Genomic DNA, 15,569 nt, shown 5'->3' on the forward strand with positions numbered 1-15,569 from the left:
GTGGATGAGCCTCCGTCTCTCCCCCCGCCCCCCGCGGTCTGTGAGTGAGTGTAATGAATCCCTCTAAGTAACCCGTCTGGCATCCAACAATTTAAGAAATTAAATTAAAATCTTTTAGGGGGAAATTTCTACACCTGTAAACGGGCATAGAAATTGTGAAGAGACCCACAAAGCCATCATTATAAATCACTTTTATTTAAATCAGCGTTAGGCAGTTATGCTATGAACGACACAGGAAAATAAAAACAAAAAAACTGACAAAAAAGAAAGACATTAAAACATGAGATCCAGTTAACAATAACTGCACTTGGCACTGGATAAGACGTTCATCGAAAGAGGGGGAAGAAAAAAAAAAGTATAATAATAACGGTACACATTTTCATACCCGAAATAGAAGTGCCTCCAGTAACGCGTCAAACTGCTGGAGCCTGGAGAACTTAAATACGTTTTCTTTTGTGATATTTTCCAGCTTCAATGACCGCTCAACCTGCCTGCGACGCGGCGGTGGCCACTCGTATCCATTCGAGATTTACATCTAAAGAGAAGGTAGAAATTAACAAATACTCACTCCTTCCCACTTCTTATTAACCGTTTCCCCTCCCACAACTAACCCCAAAACGTACCGTCACAAACTCTGTCAAGCTTAGGGGCTTTCACTTTTTCTGTCCCTTTATGAATCAACCATTAATTTCTTTTATATATATATATAAATATATATATATAAAAAAAATAAAAAGAGAACAAGAAATCTAAGAAAAAAGCGCAAGAATGTGTCACTCTGTGCATTCCATTTCCAATGGGTCAATGCACAACACCAGGAGGAAATTCATGAAAAAAAACAAACAAAAAAAAACAGTAAAGTAGAACTTAAGAATCCAGCCACAGAAGAGCAGAGTCATAACCCCTCACCCAGAAAACATGTCATTTATATATATATTTTTATATATATATATATATATAAAAAAAAAATAATAAAAATGTGATCAGTTCGCGCTCGCCTATAACAGATGCTGAAAGCGGCCGTGGCTGTTTGTGATGGGCTGTGAATGCGACGTTATGAGTTTGAGACTTTGCATCGTTTTAATCCTCCTAAAAGGCCTGAAGCTGGTGGAATGACCCATTTACCAGGTGAGCATCTCCACCATGAAAAAAAACAAACAAAAACACAGTAAAAATAAAACATTTCAAATCGCGAAGCAGGAAGTTACTTCGCGGGGTTGTGGGAGGCTTCCTAGACCAGTTTTGAGCCAATCCTCGAACAGGAGAAGAAAGGAAAAGAGGAAGGAGGAGAGAAGAGAAGAGGAAGGGGAAGAGAGAGAGGTAAACTCTTGATACTTTCAGATGTTTGAGGGAAAATTCAAGAGCAGCTGATACATTTAGGAAAAAGAAAAAAAAAAGAGGGATAAATAGATATAAACTCTGCAATAAGGGCGAATGGAGGAAATGTGTGTTTGTGAATCTGTGTTTTCAGGTGTGCGGCTGTTCTGTCCGTCCCGGTGCTTTATCTGACGGTGACTCCGAGTTTTTCCAGCACGCGGACTCCTTTCTCCTGGTACTCCTCCCGGGTCAGCCAGAAGTTGTCCTTGTCCTTCATGATGTCGGCCAGCACCGCTCCACCCAGGAACACCATGTGCTTTCGCCTGGGAGGATCCTCAATCCGGATCTTAAATTTCTGCACGACAAGGGGAACGCAGAGGGAGTTATAATAAGTTTACAACACAACAGCGTGTTCCCCAGCGAAGGCCTTCGTGGTTTCTCTGATCCGCGCGGCGAGGGAGATCGGGATCAAAGACCCAACCGGCCTCTGCCGTGGATGAAGATACGTTTTTGTTCCCGGGATCAGGATTTGTGCCACAAAACGAGTAGTTACCATGATTAAAATCAAGCTAGTTTGCATTTACAGACTCAACGTTTTTATAGTACGACCTTGAGGTTCCTCTCAGTTTATCTTCTCGCAATCCTGCTCCTAAATTCAGATGTTGAAAGACAAACCCAGCAGTAAAAACAGTAGTCAAGAGTTCCTACACATCTTTTTCCCCCCATTCTTAAATTCCAGATTTTTTCAGATTAAAATTTCCCACTAATTTTCTGAATTACCTTGAAGTTTCTGTGAATATACAGCAGAAAAGAAAGCTAAATAAACGGACTGATTGAGAGAGAGCTGGATAGATCGAAAGATGGACAGATGAAGAAAGAGAAAACTGATATCTTTTCATATACATAAAAAAAACGTATCTTGAAATTTCTCCATTTTCATATTTAAAATTTCACAAATTACCTAGACTAAAGCAGCTTTTAAGACACAAAGTAGGACAAAAAAACCCAACTAAAGATATATATATATATATATATATATATATATACACACACACACAACAACAACAAAAAAAATGTGGCAACATCAGAACTTTGTCCTGAATATTTATGCATCAACTTCACAAGAGTAGTGACACTTCATATTCAAAGAAAAAAAAAAAAAAGAAAAGAAAAAAGTTGAAGCAGCGAACCACAACAGTATTTTTTTTGGCTATGGGGGGACACAAACTCCGAACATAATATTTATATAAGTTATTACCTTGTAAATTTTATTTGGTGCATGACACGTCAGTCTCAATATTAAATCCTGCAGGCTGCAGTGCTAATGACGCTTTCTGGAGTCGGCTTTTATACAATAAAAAGTGTTCATAATGTTTTCCTTCCTGCTCGTTGGTTACATTCATTTCCTGGGAAATGTTTCAAAGCCTAATGTGACGCGAACTGAAACGATCTGAAACACAGATGCTTTGTAGAGTTATTACACATCAAATCTAGGTGGTGTGTAAAACGTGTCAGGAGCTTCCTGACATCGAAGGTTAGATTGAGATCAAGTCAGTCAGGTTATGAAAGATTAAAAGACTCCAAAACACTGGAGGAACAACCCAGTTTCCTCTCAGCAGGGTGAAAAGCAAAGCTTGTAGTTTATTGATCAGAGCAAAAACTTAACAGAATCTATAGTTTACAACTCAAAATATGGTTGTGCTTTTTTAAAAAAAAAAAAAAAAAAAAAAAAAAAGATTTTGCTATATTTTCTGACAACCAGATTCTTCCTGCATTTCCTATAAGAGGGAAATTTCAGTACAAAGATCTGTGAGGTTTTATCAATCTTTATACTTCACAAATTGTTAATAGAACATTTTTGTCTTGACTTAGTTAAGTTTTTGTTCCAGTTTTCTAATTTCTGTTTCATATATGCAAGGCTGAAAATGTTACATTTGAAAAAAATTTATTTTTTTTTAAATTATTCTTCTTTAACTTTATTTTTGGATTTCCTGACACTAGCTCAAAAGGTAAATTTCATTAATATTTATTTTAAGACAAAAAGAGAAATATTATGAAACTCACTATTGTTTGAGCTCATATTTTATTCTTATTTAACAGCCAAATATCTTAATTGCTTTTTTGTTGTTTGTAATTCTTGTTTGTCTCTTTTGTAAATGAGATCTTGGATCTCAATAAGAAGCCGTACAAATAAAAGTAAAAAAAAAAATTAAAGATAAAAGCTGTCATTTATTTTTATTTTTCCGATAGTTAAATAAGGAATACTTTTTTTAAACACAATTTCTTACTTTCTCCAGAAAATCTCAGATGAAACAAAAAGTATATATTTTAATAGTGTATGGCATACAAGAGGTAACCCTATAATACAAATCATAGCATTAAGTGAACAAATAAATAAGAATACAAGGTTACTTTCACCTCATTTCAAGATCATTTAACAACCCAACTAAACTTTCTGTTCTCTGAATTGTCAAAACTCAAGACAGATGTTTTATTTTTTTGGGTTTTTTTACTGTGACGATATGGTTTTCTTCATTTCATTGCTCATATTAAAGGATATAAATCAAACAGCTGCCATTTACAGCTGAAGTTCAATGTAAAATATAGGACTGGATTAGGACAGTAAAGTGAAACTCATAGGAATCACAAAGATGAAAGTCTTTTACACTTTTGGCACCACCTGGTGGTTGGTTATGTACACAGCATCAAAAATACAAAATCGTAATAATCTGTTTTGCAAACTTCTGGGAGATAAAATAGTCTGAGTTTCTTTAAAACTCAGACTAAAATAAACACCTAAACCTTTTTCGACTTGTTTGAAGCTCCAGTAACACTAATCTGATCTCTGGATGTCTAATTTCAGAGAATAAAACCTGAACCTAAAAGTTGCATTTCCTTTAAAAAGAGATTAAGTGTTTGCAACTCAACTGATTGTGATATAAAATCATTGCGATATAAAATCATTGCAATTGTTTCTCCTCTTCCTGCCACATCCAGACAGTTTTAGGTCACACAGTCAGTTTAGGGGAAAGATGTGAGGGTTGGTCTCTCACCGAAAGTTTGTCCACGTCTCCCTTGAGCACGCGCTCCAAGTACAGCTGCTTCAGTTCCCTCTCCAGTCGGGACGGCAGCCCTGGGTACATGGTGGATCCTCCCGACAACACGATGTGTTTGTAGAACTCAGGCCTGACCGGAGGGAAGATGGATGACATTGAATGAGACTTGAGAACCCATCGTCCTCGGGTGAGTATAGCCTTAAAGTCTTAAAACATTCGAGATTCACTTCAAACACAGATTGACATCCTCTCAGTGACCACGTCATTGGTTTAAAAAAAAAGAAGGAAGATACTGACTTTACCTGACAGTTTTTCTTTTTTAATATTTCAAACAAAGATCAAGAGATATAGGTTGCAATGGCGCATTGGACTCTTGGGTCTCACCTGGTGTCTATGTCAGCGGCCTGGATGGTGTTGAAGAGGAGCTCGGCCACTCCGACGCCCTCCACGTTGATGAGGTGGGGCTGGAACAGAGCCTCAGGGGCCTCAAAGCGCTCTCCTCCCACCTTGATCACACGGCCATCTGGCAGCTGGAAACGTGTGGGAGGGAATGAGATGAAAAGAGGAGAGTTTGGTAGAGCGCCTTGGGGTGCGATTCCAGGTTAAGGTACAACATTACCAAAATGGTTCTGAACAAAGTAGAACCTTCCCCAAACCACTTGGAAATACTGTTTTCCCTAAACAGTATTTCCCTAATATGGACATCAACATTCTCTAATGAGTGACCCTTCTCCATTAGAGAATGGACATCAACATTCTCTAATGAGTGAGGATAATGAGCAGCCACAGAAACTGTGGACTCTAAGCCATGTTGAACCAATGTGTTCAAGTGTTAGGGGAAAAAAAAAAAAGGCTTCATTGAGTAGAGAGCAGTGGGAGGAAGTGGAGCCCAGCCGCTGCCACAAAGTGGCTGCACAGGAAATGATGTCACGCACAGTTCAGCAGCCCTTCGGCCACAGTCACATTGCCCTCCTTGTTTCGGTGCGCCTTGCGCGCCGACTCGCCTACACCAACCATAACACACACGCACGGTCACAGTGAGCGCCGAGACACAACATGTGCTCAAAAAGGCGTGCAGGAACACAGACGTTTAGATTCTGCGGTTCCCCTTCCAGAGGGGAAAAAAGAACCTCGGAAAGAAAAGCAAGGCTGATGGCGGAGAGCTGCACGCCCAGATGTTTGAGACCCAGAGAAAACAGCACTACCCCGCCATTAGGCAGCCGACTACGGCCATGTGGCAGTCCCTCCAGCTTGCTGCTGATATTTTAATAACCTGCTAGTTTCGGTACTTCATAAGGAAACCTTTGAGACGATTTCTTTGATTATGATGCGCTTTGTGGCAACGTGAAGCTTCAGTTGGTGTGTGGAGTATGGGAAGAAATTATTTTAGATTAAAGAAGTAGACTAGACGTTGATGTTCCCCTCCCCAAGGGGTGTGTTTTCACTGGCAGGGATACCTCAGGCCTGGAGAATGCAGATGTTCCAGTTTGTCATTTTTGTTTTACAAGTGACTGAAAATCTGTATGCAAGTTCTATTCTAGACACCTGGAGGTGGATGACCTGTCTGTCTTAAAAATGCAGATCCACACAGACGGTTAGATGCTGTCTACAAGTGAAATGTTTTTCTACAGTTTACTCTTTCTTATTGTGGATATATTTTATAAGTTGTTCTCTTTGTTGTTGTTTTACTGTTGGATATCAAAGAATTTGTTTTCTATTCCATCACCGACCTCTAAAACGCCTGACTTGACGAATCCGATTTTGGCCGATACTGATTTGTCTGTAAAGTTGCTAGATATTAAAGCTGCACCCTTCTCTTGTCTCCAACAAGTGGTGACACCTGCAGTGATTTAGTAATGACGGATCCAGTCGACTGCCCTGACTTACTGAGCTGAAAACCTGTTCTACAGGACTACTGAGGGGTTTAGCTGAGCCAGACGAAAAAAAATAAAAGTTTCTGGCTTGGTTCTGTAGCATTTTTCATTTTATTGCCCTTCAATATTACCCATCTTATTAAAGTATTTATTTATTTTTTACCATTTTAGATGTCAAATGAAATCCAATTTTATGGGGGGGTTTTTGTAGATTTTTGTGTGTTCTCATATCTCTGTTGTTCCCTTTTTTATGACCGTTTCCTCAGTTCCACAGACATTTTATTTTAGCCGTCTAATAATTACTATTATTTTATTAACCTATTATGGTGTGACTGCAGACTATGTTTGTTCTTTAGTTTTAACTTATCTGAATTAATTTGAGTATATGAAAAGTTCCCTATAGAGAAAATCTTATTCATAGAGACACTAAATATAGAAAAATGAGCTAAAGAAGTAACTTTCACACAAGTTAAGAAAAAAAAACTTTCATTCCAAATCTATTCAGTGGAAGTGAAATTCCAGCAGAATTAAATAACGTAGAATTGTGAGAAGATGATACAAGCACAGATATTTTAAAGCGATTTGTTTAAGAACGTTTGTAGCGGTTGAATATGAAGAATGCAACTCCTGTATTGAATAAAGAAAATAAATAGTGGAATTTCTCACCACAGCACTTCCTTTTCTCCATATATAGAAGTGAACCAGCTGAACCAGAAGTTACCCCTTTCTAACCAATGCAGGCCACTGGTTACGCAATAAGGTCTGTGAAACACACCTTCAACTCCATTTCAGGAGTTTATCAAGTGCCATCACAAAGGAAGTTACACCAATTGCACAAAAATCATGAATAAGTGCAGATGTACCGTATAAGACTCCACCAACACAGTGGTCTCCAGAGCCAGCTTCTGCTCCTGCTCGATGTTGTAGCCCACGTAGCACAGCTTCTCCTTCATCATGCGAACCGTCTCAAAGTCTGCAGAATGGTTGAAGGCGTAGCCCCTCAACAACAGCAGCTAAATCCAGAGAAAGAAGCAGCAAACAAAATAGGGAGAGGGAAGCTGGATTAGATCAAATCAGGGCAGTTAAGCTATTTTTTTTTCGTCTTCCTTGGAGACCGTATACCTTTATGAGGTAGCGGGTGATGTCCCTGCCTGCGATGTCCAGACGTCGTGTCAGGTGGGGCAGACTGAAACCCTCGTACACTGGACAGATGTGTGTCACACCGTCGCCCGAGTCCACCACCACACCAGTCAGAAGGCCTGGCACAAGCAAGCAGGGCAGGTTATTATTTATTCCCTGAGTAAATGTTGATCAGACAAATGATTTATGACGAAGGGGGACAGACTTGTTGAGTGGAGAAACAAAAACATTAAATAATACCAACATCTTAATTATCGGGATTCGTGCAAATGAATTAAATCTCCAAAAGCATTTTAAGATTATACAGAGAAAGGTTGACATCTTAGAGCAAAAACATTACATCCAAGTTAAACTGCTCTATAGCACTCTCATATATGAACTGTGCATACATATGGGGTGATACAAGCTAAGAGCTGCACCAATCAACTGGTTAAAGATACAAAAATAGGGCAAAAAGGGCTTATGTGGGCAGTTGCCCAGGGCGGCAAATTTTTTGGGGGGCCCAATGATTTTTTATCCCCCCCCCCCACATATGTTTTTCAAACATACTTTATAATAAAACTCAGAAGCAGGTGAGTTGTACTATCATTTTGGGGATTTTTTAAAATACATATAAACAATATTGAAGTATTTGAAAGTCATGAAGTTATTGTAGATTTTTGGAAACAATATAGAACTATTGGACAGGGGACATATTAAACCTACAATGTATCAATTCATACCTGTTGATATATAGGACTATGTATTAATGTACTATAATTTAGCAGAAGAATTTTTCTGTAGTGGGCAGGGCACCAAAACTGGCTCGTACTGGAATGAGTGTGGGAAAATATCTCCTCCACTGTATGAAACTCCACCCATTAGAGTGCAGGAGACCTCATCAAACCCTAAAACTGTTCATCACACTTGTTAGTGTAATGATAATAGGTGATGCTTTTATAGCCAACACTGGTCATGTATGCCTTAGATGAAGGGAGAGGACATAAGGGAAGTCTAATACAGGAATAAATCAAATCAACTATTGGCTTTTCTAACAGTTTGTCATTTAAAAGACTCATTGTTTAAGATCCAATTTTTAAGCAAGAATTAAGATTTTTGTTAGACAAAATCTTCTTACATGAAGACATGATTGATTTAATTCAGCAGAAATATGGGAGTGAAATATTGTTGAACAAGTAAGAAAAGGCATCATAAGACAGTAATCGTTTGATTAAACCAGGGATCTGCAACCTGCAGCTACGGAGCCTTCTACAACGGCCCTTAACAACTTTGGACAAAACAAATAGCAGGGTGTTTGTTATTGAATAATTGCAATGAATTTCTAGAACAAAGTGACTCAAAAAAAAAAATACTGTCGGTACCTTTAAAGATACATTTCTTATCATTAGGTTTAAAACAAAAAAAAAATATTTCCACAAATACAGAATTCATAAAAGAAGTGCTCTACTAGCAAATGTAGATGTGTTTTTGTTATTTCAAAACCTAAAGACAGAATTGAAATAGCGATTCTTTAATAAAAACAACAAACTACCTTGAGTAGATATTGACCAAATGTTATGAGAGTTGTCTTTAAAAAAAAAAAAAAATCATGTAACAACTGTGGCTCTAAACCAGTTTCATTTAGCTGGACTGACAGTAAAAAATTGCCCTTTGGGTTGTAAAAGTTACAGATTGATGGCATAAACCTTCAACCATGGCATGAAAACCTTACCCTGGGCATACAGTGTCAGGACAGCCTGGATAGCGATGTAGACTCCTGCAAACTGGTAGGTCTCAAACATCACCTGCGTGGAGGACGAGCAAATGTATCGGTCTGATAAGAAACAGCTAGCAGCACATGCAAACATTAGCTTTTTAAAATCATCATTTACAAGAATTTATATCAGTGTCACTTCTGCAAAGCTTTTAATACATTGCGTCCTCCGTGACAGATTGTTTAACTCCCTTCAATCAGGCAAAGTAAGCTGCTCCAAAACAGACACGCGTCGCTGTACCTCGATGATTTTCTCCCGGTTTTTGGTGGGGTTCATGGGGGGTTCGGTCAGCAGGATCTTGCAGTTGCGAGACTCGATGTTAAGCTTCTCCGGGCCGAAGGTGTAGTCCCAAAGGTGCTTCATGTCATCCCAGTTCCTGACGATGCCGTTCTCCATGGGGTAGTTCACCTCCAGCATGGAGCGCAGCTCGCTGGCCTCGTCTCCCACCATCAAGTCCTGGAGGAAGGAGTCAGCAGAGATGAATACTTTAGGATTCATGAAGCTCCTCGTTTGGATCGTCTGGTGTCACTCAGACAAGTTGAAAACCAATAGGGCTGAAATGATTAATCAAATTAATTGCGATTAAGTGTATTAATCACAATTAATAGATTATTGAAATAATCGGCAATTAATTTAGTAATCAATTAATCGCTCAACGTTCTCTAAAAATGGCCTTTTGCTGAAAGAACTCCACAGTCAGAGAGGCAATTAAGACAAAACTGTACAAAAAGGTAAACATTTTGCATTTTGATGATGCCTTCATTGTAAATATGTTGTACCCAGAACTCCTCAAGTGGCATTTTTAGCTTCACCTGGTTCAAATTCTAGAGAGAAAATATATTAAGCACATTGATCCAAAAGCACAAACAGATTAGTTGACGGTACCTTTTTTTTTTTTTTTTACTGCAGATGCATCCTTTGCTAGAAATGATCAAGTGTTCACTAAAGGAATGCTTTGTTATTGCATTTTAGGAAATAAAATGTGTTTTCTTATTTAAAAAAAAAAAGCAATTGAATTGTTGATTTGTACCTTTTTAATGCATTTCTAATAGCGTTTTAAAACAGCTTAAGTGACTAAACAAAAATTCAGCAAATTTTTAAAATCTGATTAATCAATAGAATAATTGATTACTAAAATAAATCTTAGTTGCAGCCCTATACAGTAACTTTATTATGTTCTGGTCCTCCTTGAAGACTAAAGCTTATACAACTTGCGCCATCTGTCTACTGGCAAACAGATGTGTTCCTGTAGCCTTTCAGCTTGGGACTCTGTTACCCAGCATGCACTACAAAGCATCATTTTTCCATGCATTTACACCTGGAACCACTTCCCCTCGGCAATAGCAAACCACCCCTCGACCCCCACATCCAACCATCCACATGCACGGCCACCTTGGCAATGTACACAGCTGCCGGGTTAGAACGCGGCGTTAGCCACACAGTCAAGCATCTCACGTTCTGCTTGGAGACATCAAAAGCCGACTGAAAGCAGCCATTTTATGGGTTCATCCTGTGTGCTTTGGCATCAACAAAGTACCAGTCGCAGGCATCGCTTCGATGTGATCTTTAAAGAAAACCAGATGTCCTCTCATCTCAGACTCCCAGCTGTCTGCCATGCGTCCTCGAGTGAGGACTCTACTACTTCTTCTTCTGCTCCTGACTGGACGCTGCGTTAAAATGACTACAGTTACGACAAACATGTAACCGGGGAGAACCCAGAGCTTAAGCTGACATTTCAATTTCTCTCCCGCTTAAAGCGGCAGCAGGGTTGAGGTGGGCGTTTTGGCTGTCAGGGCGCACGACGAGATCAGAGGCTCTAAAAATGGAAACGGTCCAAAATCTCTTTTAGCACTCCATCGATAACAGCTGGCCTCTGATTCATCGCAGGCATTTCTGCCAACGCGCTCAGCCTGCAGAAGGGAGTACATTAACAAAGTGATGGATGTCTTCCTTATTCCCTGCCACTCACTTGGCCCAAACACACACACGCACACACACACAAAAGAAATCAGCAAACAAATTAGGTGTTAAATTTAAAAAGAAAAAAAAGAAAAAACCAGGTTCCTCATTTTCAGTTATGCATGACATTTAAAAACCATCCGCAGCAGGCAAGAACAGGACTCCCACAACAACCTGAACTTACCATCTTCTGGGAATTCTACTTCACCGAGGGAGAACGAACGAGGAGAAAGGGCAAGACAGGTAGGAAAAAAAACAAAAGACGAATGAAGGAAAATAAACAGGAAGAAAAGTCAAGACAGGTGTCAATAAGAACCCTCTGGTGTCTCCAAACTGATTACCTCTGAACTTACAACACCTGATATCTAAAACTGATTTACAGGTGGGGGTTTTCACACAAACTGTGTCCTTTTACTAAGAATTTTAAGGAATATATTAAGAAAGAAGAAAAAAAAAAAAAAAAAAAAAAAAAGATTTTGGTCAGATAAACCACTTCGTACCTTGATCTCAATGTTTCCCACTTTGGCTGTGGAGCGGATGATGGGCCTCCCAACAAGCGCAGGGAAGATGTGCTCTGGGAAGTTGGAGCCTGCATAGCCGCACTTGACAAACTGCAAGAGGCAAAAAGAGGCCAGAGGAAAGAGGAAGTGATCAGCAGATGCATTAAAGTGCTTCAGACATATACAACCCACAAGTTAGCTCTTGAAATCTTGCGAATGAAACTAATACCTTTAACATTTTTTTGATTTCTTGCATAAATATCCAAGAGAAATTTGTGGGCTGCACCTCCAAGGCTTATAAGGTTTTGAAGTTGGGATTTTCTTATTAAAGTTAATTTAATGGGAAGGTACTGGAGTTTCAAAGAACCAAAAGCTGCCTACACTTTTCAAACGAAGGTAAATTTGTCGGGTTTGGGGAGATTTTATTTTTTTAATCATTAAAAACAAAGTCATCACAATATAAATATGTGGATTATCACAATCACGAAGAACCTTTTGGATATAATATTTGGTATTCCACAAACTTTTAGGTTCCAACCACTAAAATCCTGCAAGCTAACACTATATTTAGTAAGTCGGATAAGCTTTCAATGTTCTTTATGGCCCCACTTTGTGATCTTCATGACCCAGATGCTAACGATCAAGTTCCTAATTGGGTCATTGTTACGATGAAAATAAGAAAAATAATTTCTATCACAATACTCAAGATAAATACTGCAATTTCATATTTTCCTAACATTAAGCAGCTTTAGTAAAGGCGGTGAAAAATGTGGCTTTTTTACATAAACTCTTCATACGATGAAACTCGTATGACAAGACCCAGTGACACAAAATAAAATTGTTGAGACCATAAGCTTGCCCTTTAAAATTAAATGTGCAACTTTACACCATCAGTACAATGACCAAATATTCCAAACAATTTTGTAACAACCATCTTCATGGTCTCTTGTTGCAACATTTAGCTTCTGTGCACAAAGCACTCGTTTCAGTTGTGTAACAGACAAATGAAGGACCAAAATAAATAAATAAATAAGAACTGTTCACACTTTAATCCTCTAAATTAGGAGCACAATATTTAAGTAGAGAAATTAGTTCAACCCTCCCTTACCAGCTTCAAGGAAAAGCTAAGATTTTAAAATAAGGTCATTTCTTGTGCTGATTTACAGCTCTCTGCATCAGCAGCTTTATATATAAAAGTCAGTCATCTCACACTGAACTCAGATCTTACACATTCTGTGTCAGATCTCTGAATATGTGCCTGTGACATAAGCGACTGTGGTTTAGTCTCTTCTCACTTCCTCTTGACTTCTCTATTCAACTCTGACATATGGCTGTTTTTTTTCTCTCTCTCTCTCTTTCTCTCTCTCTTTGCTGGCTTCACACAGAGCTATTGAAAAATTCACATCCAAAAAAAGCCTTATTAGTCAGTAACGCGCTGAGCCAACATCCTCCTCGACTGCTGACTGTGTTTAGATAAGGAAGTCCCAGATGAGACCGTGGTACCTGTGTGTGCAGTGAGCACATTCCTGAGTTTCGGCAAAGATTAGCAAGTCGAGTGCGTTGTGCATTTCAAGAGGCAGAAAATACACCGAAATCAGCTCAGGTGTGGCGACACAAAAAGTAAACTGTTAAATAAACTTGATATATTGCAATGTGTTTGAAAGATTTTGTAATAAGATACTTTTAATCAAACATTTGTGTCATTTTCCAAGCTGCAATGGAGAATGTAGATTTAGTTTTTGAACCAGTTAAGCTTTTTTTTTTTTCTGGCAAATGCCACTTTCTGATCTTCTAACTTATAATCTTTTTACTCCTTTAAATTAAAAGCAAAGTTGAAAAATGTATTGCAGGTTCTACGATAAAAAAAAATTTGCTTTGAATCCAACAAAAAATGAAAGAACTACTACTGTGTATCAAAGCATACATAGCCAGACTACTTGATTTTCAAGGATTTTATTTGACCTGTGAATTACCGATTATTGTTGAAATATTAGCTGAGTTTGAGCTCTGACCTTCTGACTGGTGCATCTTTAATTCATCAAGGGTTTACATATGCACAATCATAATTATCCTGTAATTGAGCAACCAAAGATGTCAGCTAGAATGCAATAAAAAGAACGTCTTTATCAATTAGTTGGGAAAATCACCATACTCTGTTGATAAATGGTAGATATAATTGTGATTGTGTCGGTGAACAGCAATAAATTTAAATGCATCAAAAACAAAACTGATCCAGGTTTAAGGGTCATAAATAAATTGTCACAAATGTCTGCCTTTAAAACAGCGAAGATTTTAATGTGTGTGAGTATGAAGTAATTAGGATGAAATGGCAAAAATGCGCCTTAAGATTGACATATTCATTGGCTAATAAAAACCCAACACTGGTCGACCGCTGTGACAAATTTATGGTTTTAATGTTTGGAGGTATTTTTCCACATAAGTGAAGGTTCGCATGCTAGCATTTCCTGTATCCGGCGACTTCCTAAAATGCTTGTCAACAGCAACGGACCTAACAATTAAAAAAAAAAAAATGTGTGAAAAGCGGTTAAAACATGATTGCGTTTGTGTGTTTTTCACCCTGTCTAGCCGCCGCCAGGTAATATTTTTTGGGCGAAGTCGCAGCAAAGACTATTCAGGAGGTTCCTCTATTCACCTGACACGGCCTAGATAGCCTTCCACCTAGCTGTTGATGGCAATTTATACAAAAAATCTATTCGTTTAAAATTATAAACACACCAAATGAATAGCAAAAATAATTTAACTGCAAATTACGAGCTTTTGTAGAGTAAATCTCTATAAATCCCTGACGCTGCTAGCAGACAACCAGCTGTTTAACCTGACAGGCTACTTAGCTAGCAGCTTTAGCTCAGCTACCGTTGGATACGATGAACAGTTCCCATTAGCCGCGATTTTAAACAACACGAGAGCTTCAGTCATAGCCACTAATTCAGCTCTAAACTTGACAACTGCAGAAACTCAGAGAGGTATTTTCGAGGCGATTTCGGATGAATGAAAATTTGCTGGAAACGAAGCTACACGCCCAGTTCAGGCTAGCTAGCTTCAGACGCTGACAGCCCCACTTCCTGTTTCAGCAAATTGTTCGACATTTCGGCTCCATCTAAAGCGAGGTGCAGCTCGGTGAAGCAGCGAGCCGAAAATGCAAACCTACCCCGGTTCCATTGTCACAGACCACTACTTTCCTTCCCTGGCTGTCCATTGTGTAAAAGCCCAGTTGCCGCTGAACCCTCCTCAACTTTCTTCGGCAAGCCGGAAGGAAGACACAGCAGCCCGGCCAAGAAGAGGAAGGGAAGGGTGCTCATCCGGTATGTGACGGAGGCGCTAAAATCAATGGTTACTCCCTCTGAGATAGTTCGGTCTTCGACATAAAATGCTTTTATTTATACATATATAGTTTCATAACCTTATTACATTACCGCGTAAAAGTCTTTAAAGTTTTTATTTTAATGTCTTACCAAAGTATTATTTTTCGTTATTTGACTTCAAGACATCTTTTATGCTTGAGCTGTTCTATCAAGATGATTCTCTGATTTGTAGTTGCAACTGTGGAGGCCAGCAAATGCCAAGAAATAATAAAACCGTAAATTTGTTCCATCTTCTATTTAACTGTTTTACGTGAATTGCATTAGTATCACTTTCGAAGCCACTCATATTCACGTTTATCAAAAAAAATTAATGAAGTTTGTGTTTTGTTTTTTTAAGTACTGCTACTTGTTCCTTTCTCCTTCTCTTTGAAGTCACGTCATATGTTGCCATGGAAGTGACTCTACTTACTAAGCAAAATTATATTGGTTCAGACAGCTGGCAATATTCATTTGCCTCATCACCTGTGACTCATCATTCTGCCGAGATATGAACTTCCCTTGATGGATGATCACATAGCATTTGTAACAGCACCATCTTGTTGCCTGTCACTGTTTATGCTGTTACTGTATTGTGTTTCTTTATCCT

The 15,569-nt window shown here is 38.7% G+C and overlaps 1 protein-coding gene across 2 annotated transcripts; it reads right to left on the minus strand.

Moving 5' to 3' along the window:
* Positions 1 to 176: 176 nt before the first annotated feature.
* Positions 177 to 14,922, minus strand: LOC103152452 (actin-related protein 2-B). 2 transcript variants are annotated; one of them, XM_016661114.1, is made up of 10 exons: positions 14,770 to 14,922; positions 11,601 to 11,711; positions 11,285 to 11,299; positions 9,382 to 9,597; positions 9,099 to 9,171; positions 7,370 to 7,506; positions 7,111 to 7,260; positions 4,758 to 4,903; positions 4,371 to 4,503; positions 177 to 1,672 (listed from the first exon to the last, which is right to left on the minus strand). In XM_016661114.1, the coding sequence occupies exons 1-10, from the start codon at positions 14,815 to 14,817 to the stop codon at positions 1,502 to 1,504; spliced, it is 1,200 nt and encodes a 399-aa protein (XP_016516600.1). In that variant the 5' UTR covers positions 14,818 to 14,922; the 3' UTR covers positions 177 to 1,501. The 2 variants fall into 2 exon arrangements, with proteins under 2 accessions (XP_016516600.1, XP_007572978.1); XM_007572916.2 differs by lacking the exon at positions 11,285 to 11,299 and having other exon boundaries at positions 14,770 to 14,921.
* Between the last annotated feature and the right edge of the window lie 647 nt (positions 14,923 to 15,569).

This window comes from Poecilia formosa, unplaced genomic scaffold, assembly GCF_000485575.1.
Source record: "Poecilia formosa unplaced genomic scaffold, Poecilia_formosa-5.1.2 Scaffold311, whole genome shotgun sequence".
In the NCBI taxonomy this organism is placed as follows: domain Eukaryota; kingdom Metazoa; phylum Chordata; class Actinopteri; order Cyprinodontiformes; family Poeciliidae; genus Poecilia; species Poecilia formosa.